At 38.7% G+C, this 15925-nt stretch overlaps 1 protein-coding gene across 2 annotated transcripts in view; it reads right to left on the reverse strand.

The window, feature by feature from the left end:
- Window positions 1-15925, reverse strand: part of PPM1D (protein phosphatase, Mg2+/Mn2+ dependent 1D) — a 52923-nt gene that overhangs the window by 25331 nt on the left and 11667 nt on the right. The window contains exon 2 of one of the 2 annotated variants that reach the window (XM_060133271.1): window positions 10210-10435. In XM_060133271.1, the coding sequence (XP_059989254.1) occupies window positions 10210-10435 (226 nt within the window). Of the gene's footprint in view, window positions 1-10209; window positions 10439-15925 lie in introns of both variants that reach the window. The other variant, XM_060133270.1, reaches the window with a different exon arrangement.

Genomic DNA, 15925 nt, shown 5'->3' on the forward strand with positions numbered 1-15925 from the left:
AAGTGAATCAGCTATATGTTTACATATACCCCCATATCCTCTCCCTCTTGCGTCTCCCTCCCACCCTCCCTATCCCACCCCTCTAGGTGGTCACAAAGCACCGAGCTGACCTCCCTGTGCTATGCAGCTGCTTCCCACTAGCTATCTATTTTACATTTGGTAGTATATATATATCCATGCTACTCTCTCACTTCGTTCCAGGTTACCCTTCCCCCTCCCTGTGTCCTCAAGTCCATTCGCTACGTCTGCGTCTTTTCTCTTTTTTTAAAATAAATAAATTTATTTATGTATTTATTTATTTTGGGCTGTGTTGGGTTTTTGTTGCTGTGCACGGGCTTTCTCTAGTTGCAGCGAGAGGGGGCCACCCTTCATTGTGGTGAGCAGGCTTCTCATTGCGGTGGCCTCTCCTGTTGTGGAGCACGGTCTCTAGGCATGCAGGGTTCAGTAGTTGTGGCTCGCGGGCTCTAGAGCACAGTCTCAGTAGTTGTGGCACATGGGCTTAGCTGCACCACAGCATGTGGGATCTTCCCAGACCAGGGATCGAACCCGTGTCTCCTGCATTGGCAGGCGGATTCTTAACCACTGCGCCATCAGGGAAGTCCTATGTCTGCGTCTTTATTCCTGTCCTGCCCCTAGGTTCTTCAGAACCTTTTTTTTTTTTTTTTTAGATTCCATATATATGTGTTAGCATACAGTATTTGTTTTTCTCTTTCTGACTTACTCCACTCTGTACAACAGACTCAAGGTTCATCCACCTCACTACAAATAACTCAATTTCATTTCTTTTTATGGCTCAGTAATATTCCATTGTATATATGTGCCACATCTTCTTTATTCATTCAGCTGTTGATGGACACTTAGGTTGCTTCCATGTCCTGGCTATTGTAAATGGTGCTGCAATCAACATTATGGTACATGACTCTAAAAAAGCAAGAAAATTTGATAACTAAAAAAACTGAGGGGAGGAAGAAGTGGTTAAAATTGAAGAGGGATTACATAATGATAAAAGAAATTGAAAAGGTTGTATACTTTTTGAAGGATTTAGGGGTATTGAAAATAGAACTTCAATTTTAATATTTTTGATCTGAGGAATTAATAATAAATTTCTCAATAGAACTACCTATGTATTTAGATATTTTTGTATTTAGAAGTGAGACTAGACTTTGGAAACAGATCAGCTGTAGAAATATAGATTTGGGGGTTACACAACAAGAAAACCCGCCTAGAAATTTGGTGTTGGAGCAACAGAAATCTGTAATTAATACACAAGAAGTCAGTACACTCCAGGGTGCCTAAAACATTGAGATACAGTCAAATATTGCAGCAAAAAAGTAATAAAACTCAACAGAGATGGTCTCTCAACCTATGCCTGAACGACTGAAATGGGAAACTGGCCCTTAAATCAATTTAATCATAATCTGCCTGGAATTTTAAAAAATAAATAAACAGAAGAAAAATGTTACCCTGGAAGGCTTTAAAAAGGTGAGGGGAAGAGTGGCAAAGAGCATTCCCAAGAAACAGTATTAGCCTGCCTGATATCAGGTTCACCTGACAAATACATGCATAAGACACAAGTGGATTCTGAACTCTCAAAGATAGATGACATTAAGAACTGAATTAAGTCTTCACACTAAGGTCCCACGTGCACACTGAAACCCTCTGATTATAATCTGAAATTTCATTTCATCTATGGCAGGCCAGCTGACAATAATATGTGGTCTTCTTGTCAGTTACTGTTCTCAATTATTAATGAGTACTATGACATCTTGATGTATACATGAGTCTCTTAATAGCTTACTATGTTGACTGTGAGTAGTATGACTCTGTCCCCGTAAACCTGATGAACACTGAAACTAAACTGGCTTCAAGATATGGAAAGCTGAAGACAGGACAGATAGTGGTGACCATCTCCACAGGAATGTCAGTATGAAATGCTGTAGACCTCAGCAGCAGCCTCCAAGTTAACCTCCATCTGTGGCTTTTCTATTTCTGCTCTAACTTCAAAGGAATGAAGATACTAGGGAGAAGAGATAACAAATGGAATACAAGTTCTAAGAGAAAAAAATATAGGCATAAACCTTCATAAATGAGGAAAAAAATCTTCCTCTGAGCCCAGAAAAACATGAATATGACAGAAGGAGAACAGCCTCAATCATCTTTCTTAAGTAGAAAACAAGCTCATGAGACAAGGGCAGGCCAGGAGATTTGAGCAGCTCTGTCTCATGAAACTTCCTGCAGTGATGGAAATGTTCACTAGGCACAGTCTGATACAGCAGGCACTAGCCATGTCCGCCAACTGAGCACTGTCAATGTGACTAGTGCAAATGAGGAACTCAATTTTTAATTTAATTAATTTATATTTAAATTCAAACAGTTATATGTGGTTAGTGGCTACTATACTGGACAGAACAGGGGGGAATGCAGCAAGTACAGGATGAGCAGAAAACTTTGTCAACATTAACCTAGAAGAGAAATTCAAGAGAGGTGTTCATTTACTAGCCCTTTTGGGAATTAGTTTAATTTGTAATACTGAAAGCAACATTGTTCTTGGTCATAGTAAGAGTATCGAAGGCCATCACTCTGTTATTTTATGCTTTCTTCAATGCTGATCCTCAAAAAGCAAACAGGAGAGTAAAGATTGAATCTACAATTCACAAGAATCTGTGAAACATAAGAGTTCCAGGAGAAGAGACACCAACATTCTGCCTTCCTAACACCTTATGCCCTATTGTTCTTTCCTAAACCAGCTCCCTAAAAAGTAAGGCTTAATACTTAAGTAATTACAGTACCTACGCAAATTGCTTCCAACATAACTCTCCTAGGAGCTCTCTAGATATTTAATATTCAAAGATATTACGGTCTCTGTGTTTCTCAGAAACAAATGACAAACTAAGGGCACTGGCTAAAACAAAGTTTTAAATCCAGAATCAAAAAACCAAAGAAATGTTGCAAAAGATGCTGCTTTTATTGCACTTCCTGCTGTTGTCCTGCATGACTAATGGCATACACAAAGGATCAGCCTGATATGCAAAAGGCTGACTGAGCAGCAACAGAAGGCTGGAAAAACAGAGCACTGGCCAGTTGCCCAGGGTGAGGACAGAGGGAAAGGAGTAAATAACTTACAATAAAACAGTTGAGGGACTTCCCTGGTGGCACAGTGGTTAAGAATCCGCCTGCCAATGCAGGGGACATGGGTTCAAGCCCTGGTCCAGGAAGATCCCACATGCCGTGGAGCAACTAAGCCCGTGTGCCACAGCTACTGAGCCTGTGCTCTAGAGCCCACGAGCCACAACTAATGAGCCCACGTGCCACAACTACTGAAGCCTGCGTGCCCAGAGCCCGTGCTCCACAACAAGAGAAGCCACCAAAATGAGAAGTCTGCGCTCGGCAACGAAGCGTAGCCCCCGCTCACCGCAACTAGAGAAAGCCCGCACACAGCAATGAAGACCCAACACAGCCAACAATAAATAAATAAATAAATAAATATTTATTTTAAAAATAAAAAAAACAGTTCAATTTGTGCAAAAAGACACCTGCTTTCAAATGGCAAACAGCATCTGTCCAACTATCCAGATGCTATTTTAAGTAACAGGACAAAAAAATAAACTCTAAAAGAAGTTATTAAAATAAAAATAATTTTAATATTCATAGTGAAAAATAAAGAACAGTCAAGAAAAATATTTTTTTAAAGACTAATGAGAGGAGTCAGGCCTACCAATATTAAAAATTAAAATAAAGCCTCAATTTAAAATAATATGGGCTTCCCTGGTGGTGCAGTGGTTAAGAATCCGCCTGCCAATGCAGTGGACACGGGTTCGAGCAGCAATGAAGACACAACGCAGCCAAAAATAAATAAATAAATTTATTAAAATAAAAATAAATAAAATAAGTATGGTACTGGTGCACGAATATACAGTATTAAAAAAAGAAAGCCCAGGGGCTTCCCTGGTGGCACAGTGGTTGAGAGTCCGCCTGCCGATGCAGAGGACGCGGGTTCGTGCCCCGTTCTGGGAGGATCCTGCATGCCACGGAGCGGCTGGGCCCATGGGCCATGGCTGCTGGGCCTGCGCGTTCAGAGCCTGTGCTCCTCAGTGGGAGGTGCCGCAGCAGTGAGAGGCCTGCATACCGCAAAAAAAATAAAAATAAAAAAAATAAAGCCCAGAAAAAGACCCAAATATATATAATTGCAAAGCTCAATTTGCATAACTATCAGTATTGGTCTCAGATACATACTGACCTTCACACTCATAGGATCAAATAAACTATAGCATGAAACCAGGCTCATTTAACTTTGTAGCATACAGGACAGGAAACAGAGTATGCCAGCACTGCTGCTTCAGTCATGCTGTCTTCAGCAGTGATCCTTACAGAAATCCAGGAGCCAATTTCTAGGCACCACAAGTGAGCTTCGTATGCCATAAGAATCAGTATCTTAACAGCCCATGACTTGCTCGTCCCTGCACAAGTCAAACTGCATGTACACATGGCAGCTAAGGTCTCTGCTTCCCAAGAGAAATTTGTGGTGCATTCAAAATCTTTCCTATCCAGATGCAGTTCCATTCAAGGGTCATTCTAAAATAAGCAATGTTGCCTTATAACAGAGCTGACATTCCATATTTATCTTAACCAGAGAAAGAGTGCTAGAAGAGGATAAACTCAAGATCATCTTCCCATTGAAGAAGGGTTTTATGCCTGGTAAGCCTTCTAATCAGTAAGGAATGGCTACCAATGGCCAATGAGAAAAAAATATTAACATATCCCTACTACTCAGCTTTAATTTTATAATTCCAGAGCTATAAGATTAAAATGTAAATGATGGGACTTCCCTGGTGGCACAGTGGTTAAGAATCCACCTACCAATGCAGCGGACATGGGTTCAATCCCTGGTCCGGGAAGATCCCATGCGCCACAGAGCAACTAAGCCTGTGCACCACAACTACTGAGCCTGCGCTCTAGAGCCCACGTGCCACAACTAATGAGCCCACGTGCCACAACTACTGAAGCCTGTGTGCCTAGAGCCCATGCTCCACAACAAGAGAAGCCATTGCAATGAAAAGCCCGTGCACCACAACGAAGAGTAGTCCTCAATTGCTGCAAGTAGAGAAAGCCCACGCCCAGCAACAAAGATACAATACGGACACCCCATATTTAATTAATTAATTAAAGAAAAATTTAAAAGAGGGACTGCTTAAAATGTGAATGATGAAACCACACAAGTACTAGAAAGGTGGTTCTCAAAATATGGTTCAGGGACGCCGGGAGTCCCCCAGACCATTTCAGGGAGTCTGCAAGATCAAAATTATTTTCTTTTTCTTTTTTTAAATTTTATTTATTTATTTATTTTTTGGCTGTGCTGGGTCTTTGTTGCTGTGCTCGAGCGGGGGCTACTCTTCGTTCTGGTGTGCAGATTTCTCACTGCGGTGGCTTCTCTTGCTGCAGAGCCCAGGCTCTAGGCACGAGGGCTTCAGTAGTTGTGGCACATGGGCTCTAGAGCGCAGGCTCAGTAGTTGTGGTGCACAGGCTTATTTGCTCCACGGCATGTGGGATCTTCCCAGATCAGGGCTTGAACCTGTGTCCCCTGCATTGGCAGGAGGATTCTTAACCACTGCGCCACCAGGGAAGCCCTCAAAATTATTTTCATAATAATACTACGACCATGTGTATACAGTGGACTTTTTGAGCAGTTACAGGATTTGCTATATTGTATAATAAAATGTGTCAATATTTGGATGATCTACATAACTCAGCTAACCAATACTTTATAAATGACCAATACCTAGGTTTCAAAATCATGCATGGGGGTTATACACTATAGGATTCCAACTATATGACACTTTGGAAAAGGCAAAACTATGGAGACAATAAAAAGACCAGTGGTTGCCAGGAGTAAGAAGGGAGGAAGGGGGCTTCCCTGGTGGCACAGTGGTTGAGAGTCCGCCTGCCGATGCAGGGAACAAGGGTTCGTGCCCCGGTCCAGGAACTCGTGAGCCATGGCCACTGAGCCTGCGCGTCCAGAGCCTGTGCTCCGCAACGGGAGAGGCCACAACAGTGAGAGGCCCGCGTACCACAAAAAAAAAAAAAAAAAATGGAGGGAGGAAGGGATAAATAGGCAGAGCACAGAAGATTTTTAGGGCAGTGAAACTATTCTGTATGAAACTATAATGGTAAATACATGTCATTACACATTTGTCAAACCCTAGAATGCACAACACCAAAAGCAACCCTAACGTAAACTATGGACTTTGAGTGATAATGATGTGTCAATGTAGGGTCGTCAATTGTAACAAATGTACCACTGGGGAAGGATACTGATAGTGGAAGAGACTATGCAAGTAGAAGGAGGCAGGGAGTATACAGGAACTCTCTATACTTTCTGCTCAATTTTGCTATGAATCTAAAACTGCTTTAAACAACAAAAATCTACTAATTAAAAAATCATGCATGGATAAAGATATTATTCAACCAATGGCTCTTGGTTGTAACTGATACACCTATGGCTCTCAGTGAAAGAGTATGAAAAAAGTCACTGATATGATTTCAGATACCACACTATTATTAACCTTTAAGAAACTCCCTCTTCGTGAATTTTAGAATAATATCAAAGAAGAATACCCCCAAAACATGGAAAAGCTTTTAAAATAGTCTCCATTTTCCACCTATAAATCTGTGTAAAACCAGACTTTACTTCAGATACTACAACCAAAATACCTTATCACAACAGATTGAATGTAGAAGCAAATACACGAATCTAGCAGTCACCTATTAAGCGAGACAATAAAAAGACTTTTAAAAAATGTAAAACAATGCCAATCCTCTCAAATGTTTGTTTTGGGGAAACAGCTATTTTTTCATAAAAATTTTCTTTATATTAACAAATAATGAGCCTAACATTGTTGTTTTTCAATAAATGAACAAATATTTGAAAATGTCTCCATTTTAATTCCTAATATGGTAGAATCAATACATATAACCCATATAAACAAAAAGCTCTTTGAGGGCCTCAATTTTTAAGAGTGTAAAGGGTTCCCAAGACCAAAGTATTCATAACTGCTGTACAAGAAGAAAATATAGAAGACTTTTTAATAACCTCAGAGTGAAGGAAATGTATGTATGGCACAAAACCCAAAAGTCATAATGGTAGAGACTGATCAATTTAACTACATTAAAATAAACTGCCACATGGAAAAATATTCCAGGAGCAGAATCAAAACACAAACTGTGAAAACAACATCTGAAACTCATCGATTATATCAGTCTAATTTCTCTAATGTCTAAGTGGCTCCTACACATTAATACAAAAAAGGCTAACTACTCTCCCCCAAAATGAACAAAGAATATAAACAAAAAAAACACAGAAAAGGAAGTATAAATGGCTCTTAAATAAAAAGATATTCAACTTTTCTCAAGATAAATGCAAATGAAAACATCACCAAGATGCCTTTTTTTAACCTACAACTGGATATGATCAACTGTTGTCAGGGTCATCCACGTATCCTGATGATATAAGTATAAATTTGTACAATCTCCATGGAGACAAAGAGTTAGCAATGTAATTTTATATCCTGTTTATTGTGACCAATAAGCATTCTCCTATATTATTAAAAATTCCTGGTAGGGGAAAGGGGGAATTGGAGGAATGTGGTCAAAAGGTACAAATTTCCAGTTATAAGATAAATAAGTACTATGGATATAATGTACAACATGATGACTATAGTTAATACTGCTATATTATATACAGGAAAGTTTTAAAGACAATAAATCCTAAGTGTTCTCATCACAAAGAGAATTTTTTTCCTTTATTCTCTCTTTTCTATTTATTGTATCTATATGAGAAGATGGATGTTAGCTGAACCTATTGTGGTAATCATTTCACAATATAAGTAAATGAAACCATCATGTGGCATGTCTTAAATTTATAGAGTGATATATGTCAATTATTTCTCAGTGAAACAGGGAAAAAAAAATCATATATTAAAGAAAAATTCCCCATATGTATGGGAGTTCATTACACTATTCCACCTTTACTTTTTTTTTTTTTTTTTTTGACTGCGCCACGCGGCTTGCAGGATCTTAGTTCCCCAACCAGGGATTGAACCCAGTCCCTCAGCAGTGAAAGTGCAGAGTCCTAACCACTGGACTGCCAGAGAATTCCCCTACCTTTACTTTTATGTTTGAAATTCTTCATAACACCATGATTTTTAAAAATTTACATATAAAAATTAATGTTCATATCATATCCAATGTTATGAATATATATTAAATGTACTTAACCATTTTCCAGCTGTTGGGCCTTCAAGTTATTTTCAGCTAAATTAACAGTCAATAAACACAGCTGCAATCAATAGCTCCATTCAGATATTTTGGTCCACATTTCATATTTCTTCTTTAGAGTAGATTCCTTAAATTACTGAGTCTACATACATTTAAAATTAGTGGTGTTATATTTTGTGTAGGTCATACCAATATATAATCCTATCAAAAGGATACCCATTACAACAAAAATATTGCTAACCGAACAGCAAAAAATATAATTTCATTTCAATAATGTTAAACATTTTTTCGAATGTTTATACTATTTTTTTGAGAATCTGTTTTTGTTCAAACTTCCTCTCCATTATCCATCTATCTGAAGGCAGCAGAGTTTTAGTGTTTTTCTTACTTATCTTTTGAACTCCTGGTAGTTTAAGGATGTTAATTCTTTCCTTCAGTTTATTATTTCTCTGAAAAAGACCATTTTGATTTAATAAAAGCAAGAAAGAGGGCTTCCCTGGTGGTGCAGTGGTTGAGAGTCCACCTGCTGAAGCAGGGGACACGGGTTCGTGCCCCGGTCCGGGAAGATCCCACATGCCACGGAGCGGCTGGGCCCGTGAGCCATGGCCGCTGAGCCTGCGCGTCCAGAGCCTGTGCTCCGCAACAGGAGAGGCCACAACAGTGAGAGGCCCCAGTACCACACAAAAAAAAAAAGCAAGAAAGAGAGGAGGGACTTCCCTGGTGATCCAGTGGTAAAGAATCCGCCTTCCAATGCAGGGGACACAGGTTCAATCCCTGGTCAGGGAACTAAGGTCCCACACGCTGTGGGGCAACTAAGCCTGCACGCCATAACTACTGAGCTCGCGCATCTCAACGAGAGAGGCCACGTGCCACAAACTAAAGAGCCCACCCACCGCTCTGGAGCCCGTGCCATAAATAGAGAGAAGCCTGTATACCATAATGAAAGATCCTGCATGCCGCAACTAAGACCCGATGCAGCCGAAAAGAAAAAACAACGACAAAAACCTGGGGCTTCTTAAAAAAAAAAAAAAAAGCAAGAAAGAGGAGGCAAGTAATAATATCATTGTAAGACTTGAGTTAGAATGATTATTTAGAAAACACCAGACTCTGTTTAACTTGCCTTAATCCTTGATTTTTAAAAATTAGTATTGGAATAATTTTTAAATTTTCTTATGTTACTCATTCCTCTGATTTTTAGAATAATCTTACATTTTAGTTTGTAGCATAAAAATATGCTGAAGTCAAATTCAGTTCATAGTTTACAAACTATCTCGATACATATTGAGACAATAAGTTGAAACAGAGGTTTGCAGCATATATGACTCAGAAATAAAAGGGAAAAACTGAAAGCTAATTCTAACAAAATTCTATTCCCAAAGACAGATTCAAATTGTTCTACTCTGGGGGACTTCCCCAGAGTAGGTGGTCCAGTGGGTAGGACTCGAAGCTCCCAGTGCAAGGGGCGCAGGTTCGATCCCTGATCGGGGAACTAGATCCTGCATGCATGCCGCAACAAAGACGACCTAAGACCCAGCGCAGCCTAAAGAAATAAATATCAAATTGTTCTACTCTGGAACTATAAGGGCTGCTCTGTCCAGATTCTGAAGGGCATGCTGATCAGTATTTATGTAAAAGGTTTTAAATAAATCCTTGTATGTTTTGTTACTTGAGTAACAAAATTATTATTATTATTAGTTATATTATTATTATTATTTAATAATAATAATATTAAAGTATTATTTCCCTTTGGAGCCATTATCAGAAATAAAACAGTCAACTCAAAATAATAAGATAAATATGAACATACATAAGTACTTCATCAGGCAAACTGAAAATCTGTAACTTCATTAAAAGGGAGGAGTAGGTCAATCTGGTAAATAAAGCAGAAAACGACTAAATAGAACCAAGAGAAGAAAGACAAAATAGGACAATAATTACCTCCCACCAAGTCCTTCAATTCGTTCTCTTTCCTTGGGAAGTTCTGGCTTATGGTCCTGTGTCACCTCCACAGCTCTGATAAAATCATCCTTTGGGTCATCCTGAATTCCAAGAACCACCCCTGAGTCACCCACATGAGCTACATACATCTTCAGGCCCCGTATGATGACCACACTGGCAGTTGTCCCTGACGTGCTGGGAAGACCTGTCATAGTCTTTGGCCATTCTGCTGTAATAAAAAATAAAACATTTTACTCTTTCAGGTGTATACATTAATCCTGTGGCAGAATAAAAATGCCAACATATGCTGAATTAGCATGTTAAATTTTGAATTAGCATAGGAAAATATTTAAGAAAAATATTTTGAAAGCTATTAAAGAAGGACTTGTATTAATCCCTTCATTCACATATTAATAAATTAATTTTATAAATAATGCAATTATATTATGACCATCAAGCTGATCCTAGGAGAAAAATGTTACAGCACAGATTTACTAATTCCACATAAGTTTTAGTCTTAATTACATTTAGTGGCAAGGATATGTTAAAAGTTTTGATACCATACTGCTAGCAGCTTATCATCTGTTTATTAATTTCACTTCAAGAAGATTTTCAGAAAAAGCTACTGGATTTGTTTTTAAAACAACTGTTGAATATTCATAATCTAATAAATAACATTTATTGAGCACTTACTGGATACCACTTTCTGTGCTAAGAGCTTTACACGTATTGTATTATCTCATATAATACTAATAAACCTAAGTGATAGGTAAGATTAGTTCCATTATTTTCATTTTGCAGATGAGGAAACCAAAACTTTGAATGGTTAAGAAATTTGCTCAAAATAACTCAAGTATTTTAAGTGGCAAAGATCCCATATACCTAATTCCAAAACCTATACTGACTGACTATATTCACTATCATTTAAAATTCTGAAATATTCTGTAATATTAAACTTCAAGTTACAGTTCAAGACAGCAAACTAAGTCCAAACACTGACATATTCTCCCCACCAAAATCCTACTGAAAGGACAGAATATAAATATTAGAAAAAGTCCAGAGCAGTCATGAAACACAGAGAAGGGTCATAAGAAAATCTGAGGAATTCCTGGAATTTTAAACAAATGGAATTATATTGAGGGAAAAATCAGAATGCAACATTTGTAATCCAACATAAGGAAAAAGCACAGTCAGTAAAGGAGGCAGTACATCAGTATTCCCCATTAACAGAGTTCCAGAAAAGTTCAAACTCAGAGGCAGTGGCAAAGGCTGAAGTCAGGAATGGATGGTAGAAGCCTGGCAGATTCATTTAAAACTGCAGGAGCTAGGTCAGTGCCTAAATTCCCTGCATGGTAAAAGGTGAAACATTTAAGTTCCTAAGATGCCAGTAACTATAATACCTCTCTTTTAAGAAAAGTGGTGCATCAGCTGATAGGGACAACAGGGTCTCAAAGGGGATGTGGTAGAAGAAATAAGCCCCCTCCCCAAATGGACGGGTGCCACACAACTTTTATAGCCACAAGCCTTCTCTAATATATTTGGGCTAACTAGTTCTTTTCTTTTCCAATATTATATATGCTGAAAAGCCATCTCTTGAACACTACAGTGCATCTCCCCATCCCATCCCATCCCACAGATGGAACCCACCCTCCAGAGTGACCTGTCACTCACAACAGAGGGTTGCTTGCAGTATACGAAATAATGACCTTCACAAATGCTAAGGGAAACCAGAACAGCTACCAATATTGATGAAGCTAGAAATTCACACACACAGGCATATACACATGTAAAACTATCAGCAACAGCACCAGACACATAGTTTGTGCTCAACAAACATTAGTTTTTGTTGTTATCACCATTATGTATTTAAGAAAAGCAACCAGCCTGAGAGGCACCAAGTGGAGTCGCCGAAACAAAGAAACAAAAAAAGGCCCTAAAGAAAACATTTGTGGACAGATTACTGGCATTGATAAAGTTCAATAAGGCTACTGGATATAAGTAGTTATATAAAATATGAATTCTATTTTTGTAAAACAGCAACAAGAAATTACAAAATGTAACTTAAAGAAAAAAGATCCCATTCACAATAACAGTGAAAGGTGTGATATATCTGCCAACAATGCTAACAAATCTCTAATAAGACCTGTATGGAAAAGTTGTAAGCCAGTGAACAAATACAACAGTGAGCACAGAGACAGATCCATGCATATTCAGACACTTGATATATGAACAGTGGAGAAAGGACAGTCAATAAATGGAAACGGGATAAAATTATAAAAAAACAACAACAACAACTTTGGGTCCCTGATGCCAAACACACACACACACACACGCACACACAAAATCAATTCCAGGTACATTAAAGACCTGACGTGAAAAGCAAAGCTAAAATGCTTAGATAATGCACAAGAAAGTACATTTACGATCTCAAGGTGGGGAAGGATTTCCGAAAGACAAAGAATGCACTAGCCATATAAGAAAATGATTGTGAAGTTGTACTACCATCAAAATTAAGAATTTCTGTTCATCAAAAGATATGATTACTAGAGTGAAAAGACAACTCACAGAATGGAAGATGATATATTTATAATATATACACACCAAAAGAATGGTATCCAGAATATATAAAATGCTAAAACAAATCAAATCAAGAAGACTACTCAATAGAAAAACGGATAAAGGTCCTGAACAGGCTTTTACAAATGAGGAAATCCAAAGAGCCAAAAAGCATGCAGAGGTGTTTGGCTTCTTTAATCATCACGGAAATACAAATTAAAAGCCATAATGAGGACTTCCCTGGTGGCACAGTGGTTAAGAATCTGCCTGTCAATGGAGGGGACACGGGTTCGATCCCTGGTCTGGGAAGATCCCACATGCCGCGGAGCAACTAAACCCGTGTGCCACAACTACTGAGCCTGCGCTCTAAATCCCGTGAGCCACAACTACTGAAGCCCGCGAGCCACAACTACTGAAGCCCGCGCCCCTAGAGCCCGTGCTCTGCAACAAGGGAAACCACCGCAATGAGAAGCCTGCGCACCACAAGGAAGAGTAGCCCCTGCTCGCCGCAACTAGAGAAAAGCCCGTGCTCAGCAATGAAGACCCAACGCAGCCATAAACAAATAACTCGATAAATAAATAAATAAAAGCCATAATGAGATACCACAACATAATTATCAGATTGCTGCATAAATTAAAGTTTGACAAGAGTTAAGAATGTGGAGTAACATGTTCTATCATCAACTACTGGTAGGAGTATAAACTGGTACAACTACTTTAGAAAACATCTAGGCATTATATGGTAAAGGTGAAGATATGTATACTCTTGACTACTCACTACCCATTGGTATATAGCATAAATTCATGACACACAATACATATGAATGTCCATACCAGCACTGTTCATATGGACTAAAAACGGGCAACAGCTCAAATGTCCTTCAACATAACAACAGACTATATTACATATAATGGGTGAGAATCTTACAAGAAGGATGAGATAAAAGAACACATTCAGCATGATTTTCTTCAGAAAAAAAAAACTATCATGTTTACAGACAAGAGGTAAAACTATTAAGAAAAATAAGTAAATCACTACAGACGTATAATCACAAAGTCAAGCTTGTGGTTGCCTCTTGGGGGACGACAGAAATATGAGATCAGAAAGGGCATACAGGGGCTTCTGGTGTACAGGCAATGTTCTCTTTTGTAACTGGATGGTATTCATTTTATGATTATTTATTAAAGTGTACATTTATGTTTCATGGCCTTTTATGTATGCATGCTATGTTATATTTCACACCTTTTTTAAGTTAAAAGAAAAACAAGCAGCAGGAAGAAGGCTTCAATTTTACAAACATAGATCACAGCAGACAGTTCCCTAGCCCATGCAGTTTTGCAGTCTGGTTACAGACGTCATTTCCAAAAGCCCAGCATAGAATATGGTGTATGTTTCTTTAGTCCTTTCAATTATTTTATGGGTTAACTGTAGCTCTTGCTAAAACATTTTCTTTTTTCCTTTTTTTTTAAAAAAACAAACAAACTAGAAAACATGGTTTTCTGCAGCTAAGAACCTGAAAAAAAAATCTATTATCATAATAAATGCAAACGAGGTGAACTCCCAGAAACAAGGGTTCTTAACTACATTCAGAAAATAAAATTTACCTACAGCATACAAGTAATTTAGCTGTTTGCAAAAAGCACCTAAAACAAGATGAAAAAGAGCTAAAAATAAAAAGGATATTCAAAGCAATGTTAATATTTAAATCACATTTTTTGTCAAAAGCACTAACATATTATGAAAGAAATTCCGCAATGATCTAAAAATACTGAATAATCCATGCTTTCCCTATTCATTTGAAATGTCACCTTTTATCATATGTTACATTTTGCCTCAGATCTATTTCTGGACTCATCCTACTAATCTATTTATGGTGCTTTTTAATAATAGGGAGTTTAAGTATCCGCCAATTATTCTTCTTTTTCAATATTCTCTTAAGTATTTTTCCATATGAACTTCAGAAGCAACTTGTAAAATTAAAAAACAAACCCTGTGGAGGTTCTGATTGAAACTGCAATAAATTTATATATTAAGGAAACTACCTCTTTAATTTGTCTTCCTTAGTTAGCCTTTCTTGTTTTCTACTTTACATTTTAATCTTTTAATTTAAAAAAATGACTTAAAACTAGGAGCATATTAAAAAGACAGTATCAGATAGTATATGAACTCTGACATAAGTATCCTTTAGGAAATGTGCATAAGTCATTAAAACAAAGACTAGGGGACTTCCCTGGTGGCGCAGTGGTTAAGGATCTGCCTGCCAATGCATGGGACACAGGTTCGTGCCCTGGTCCGGGAAGATCCCACATGCCTCGGAGCTACTAAGCCCGTGCACCACAACTACTGAGACTGCACTCTAGAGTGCGCAAACCACAACTACTGAATCCTGCACGCCTAGATCCCGTGCTCCGCAACAAGAGAAGCCACTGCAATGAGAAGCCTGCACAACACAACAAAGAGTAGTCCCCTCTCGCCACAACTAGAAAAATCCTGTGTGCAGCAATGAAGACCCAGTGCAGCCAAAAATAAATAAATAAAATAAATTGAAAAAAAATCATTGTTATAAAAAAAAGTGATTTATGTATTTTTTTTCCCCCGCTTTGGCCATGCCACACGGCATGTGGCATCTTAGTTCCCCCATCAGGGATTGAACCGGTGCCCCCTGCAGTGGAAGCGCGGAGTCCTTTTTTTCCTTAATTTTTTATTATTATTATTATTATTTGCCGGGTGGGGGGGCTGCGTTGGGTCTTCGCTGCTGTGTGCGGGCATTCTCTATTTGTGGCGAGAGGGGGCTACTCTAAGTTGCGGTGCACAGCCTCCTCATTGCGGTGGCTTCTCTTGTCGTGGAGCACAGGCTCTAGGTGCACAGGCTTCAGTAGTTGTGGCTCACAGGCTCTAGAGCGCGGGCTCAGTAGTTGTGGCGCACGGACTTAGTTGCTCCGTGGCATGTGAGATCTTCCTGGACCAGGGCTTGAACCCGTGTCTCCAGCATTGGCAGGCAGATTCTTTTTTTCCCCTAAATAGATTTTATTTATTTATTTATTTGTTTGTTTGTTTGTTTATTTATTGCTTGCTTGCTTGCTTGCTTGATTGGCTGTGTTGGGTCTTCGTTGCTGTGTGCGGGCTTTCTTTAGTGGCAGCGAGCCAGGGCTTCTCATT

Source organism: Lagenorhynchus albirostris, chromosome 20, assembly GCF_949774975.1.
Source record: "Lagenorhynchus albirostris chromosome 20, mLagAlb1.1, whole genome shotgun sequence".
In the NCBI taxonomy this organism is placed as follows: Eukaryota; Metazoa; Chordata; class Mammalia; order Artiodactyla; family Delphinidae; genus Lagenorhynchus; species Lagenorhynchus albirostris.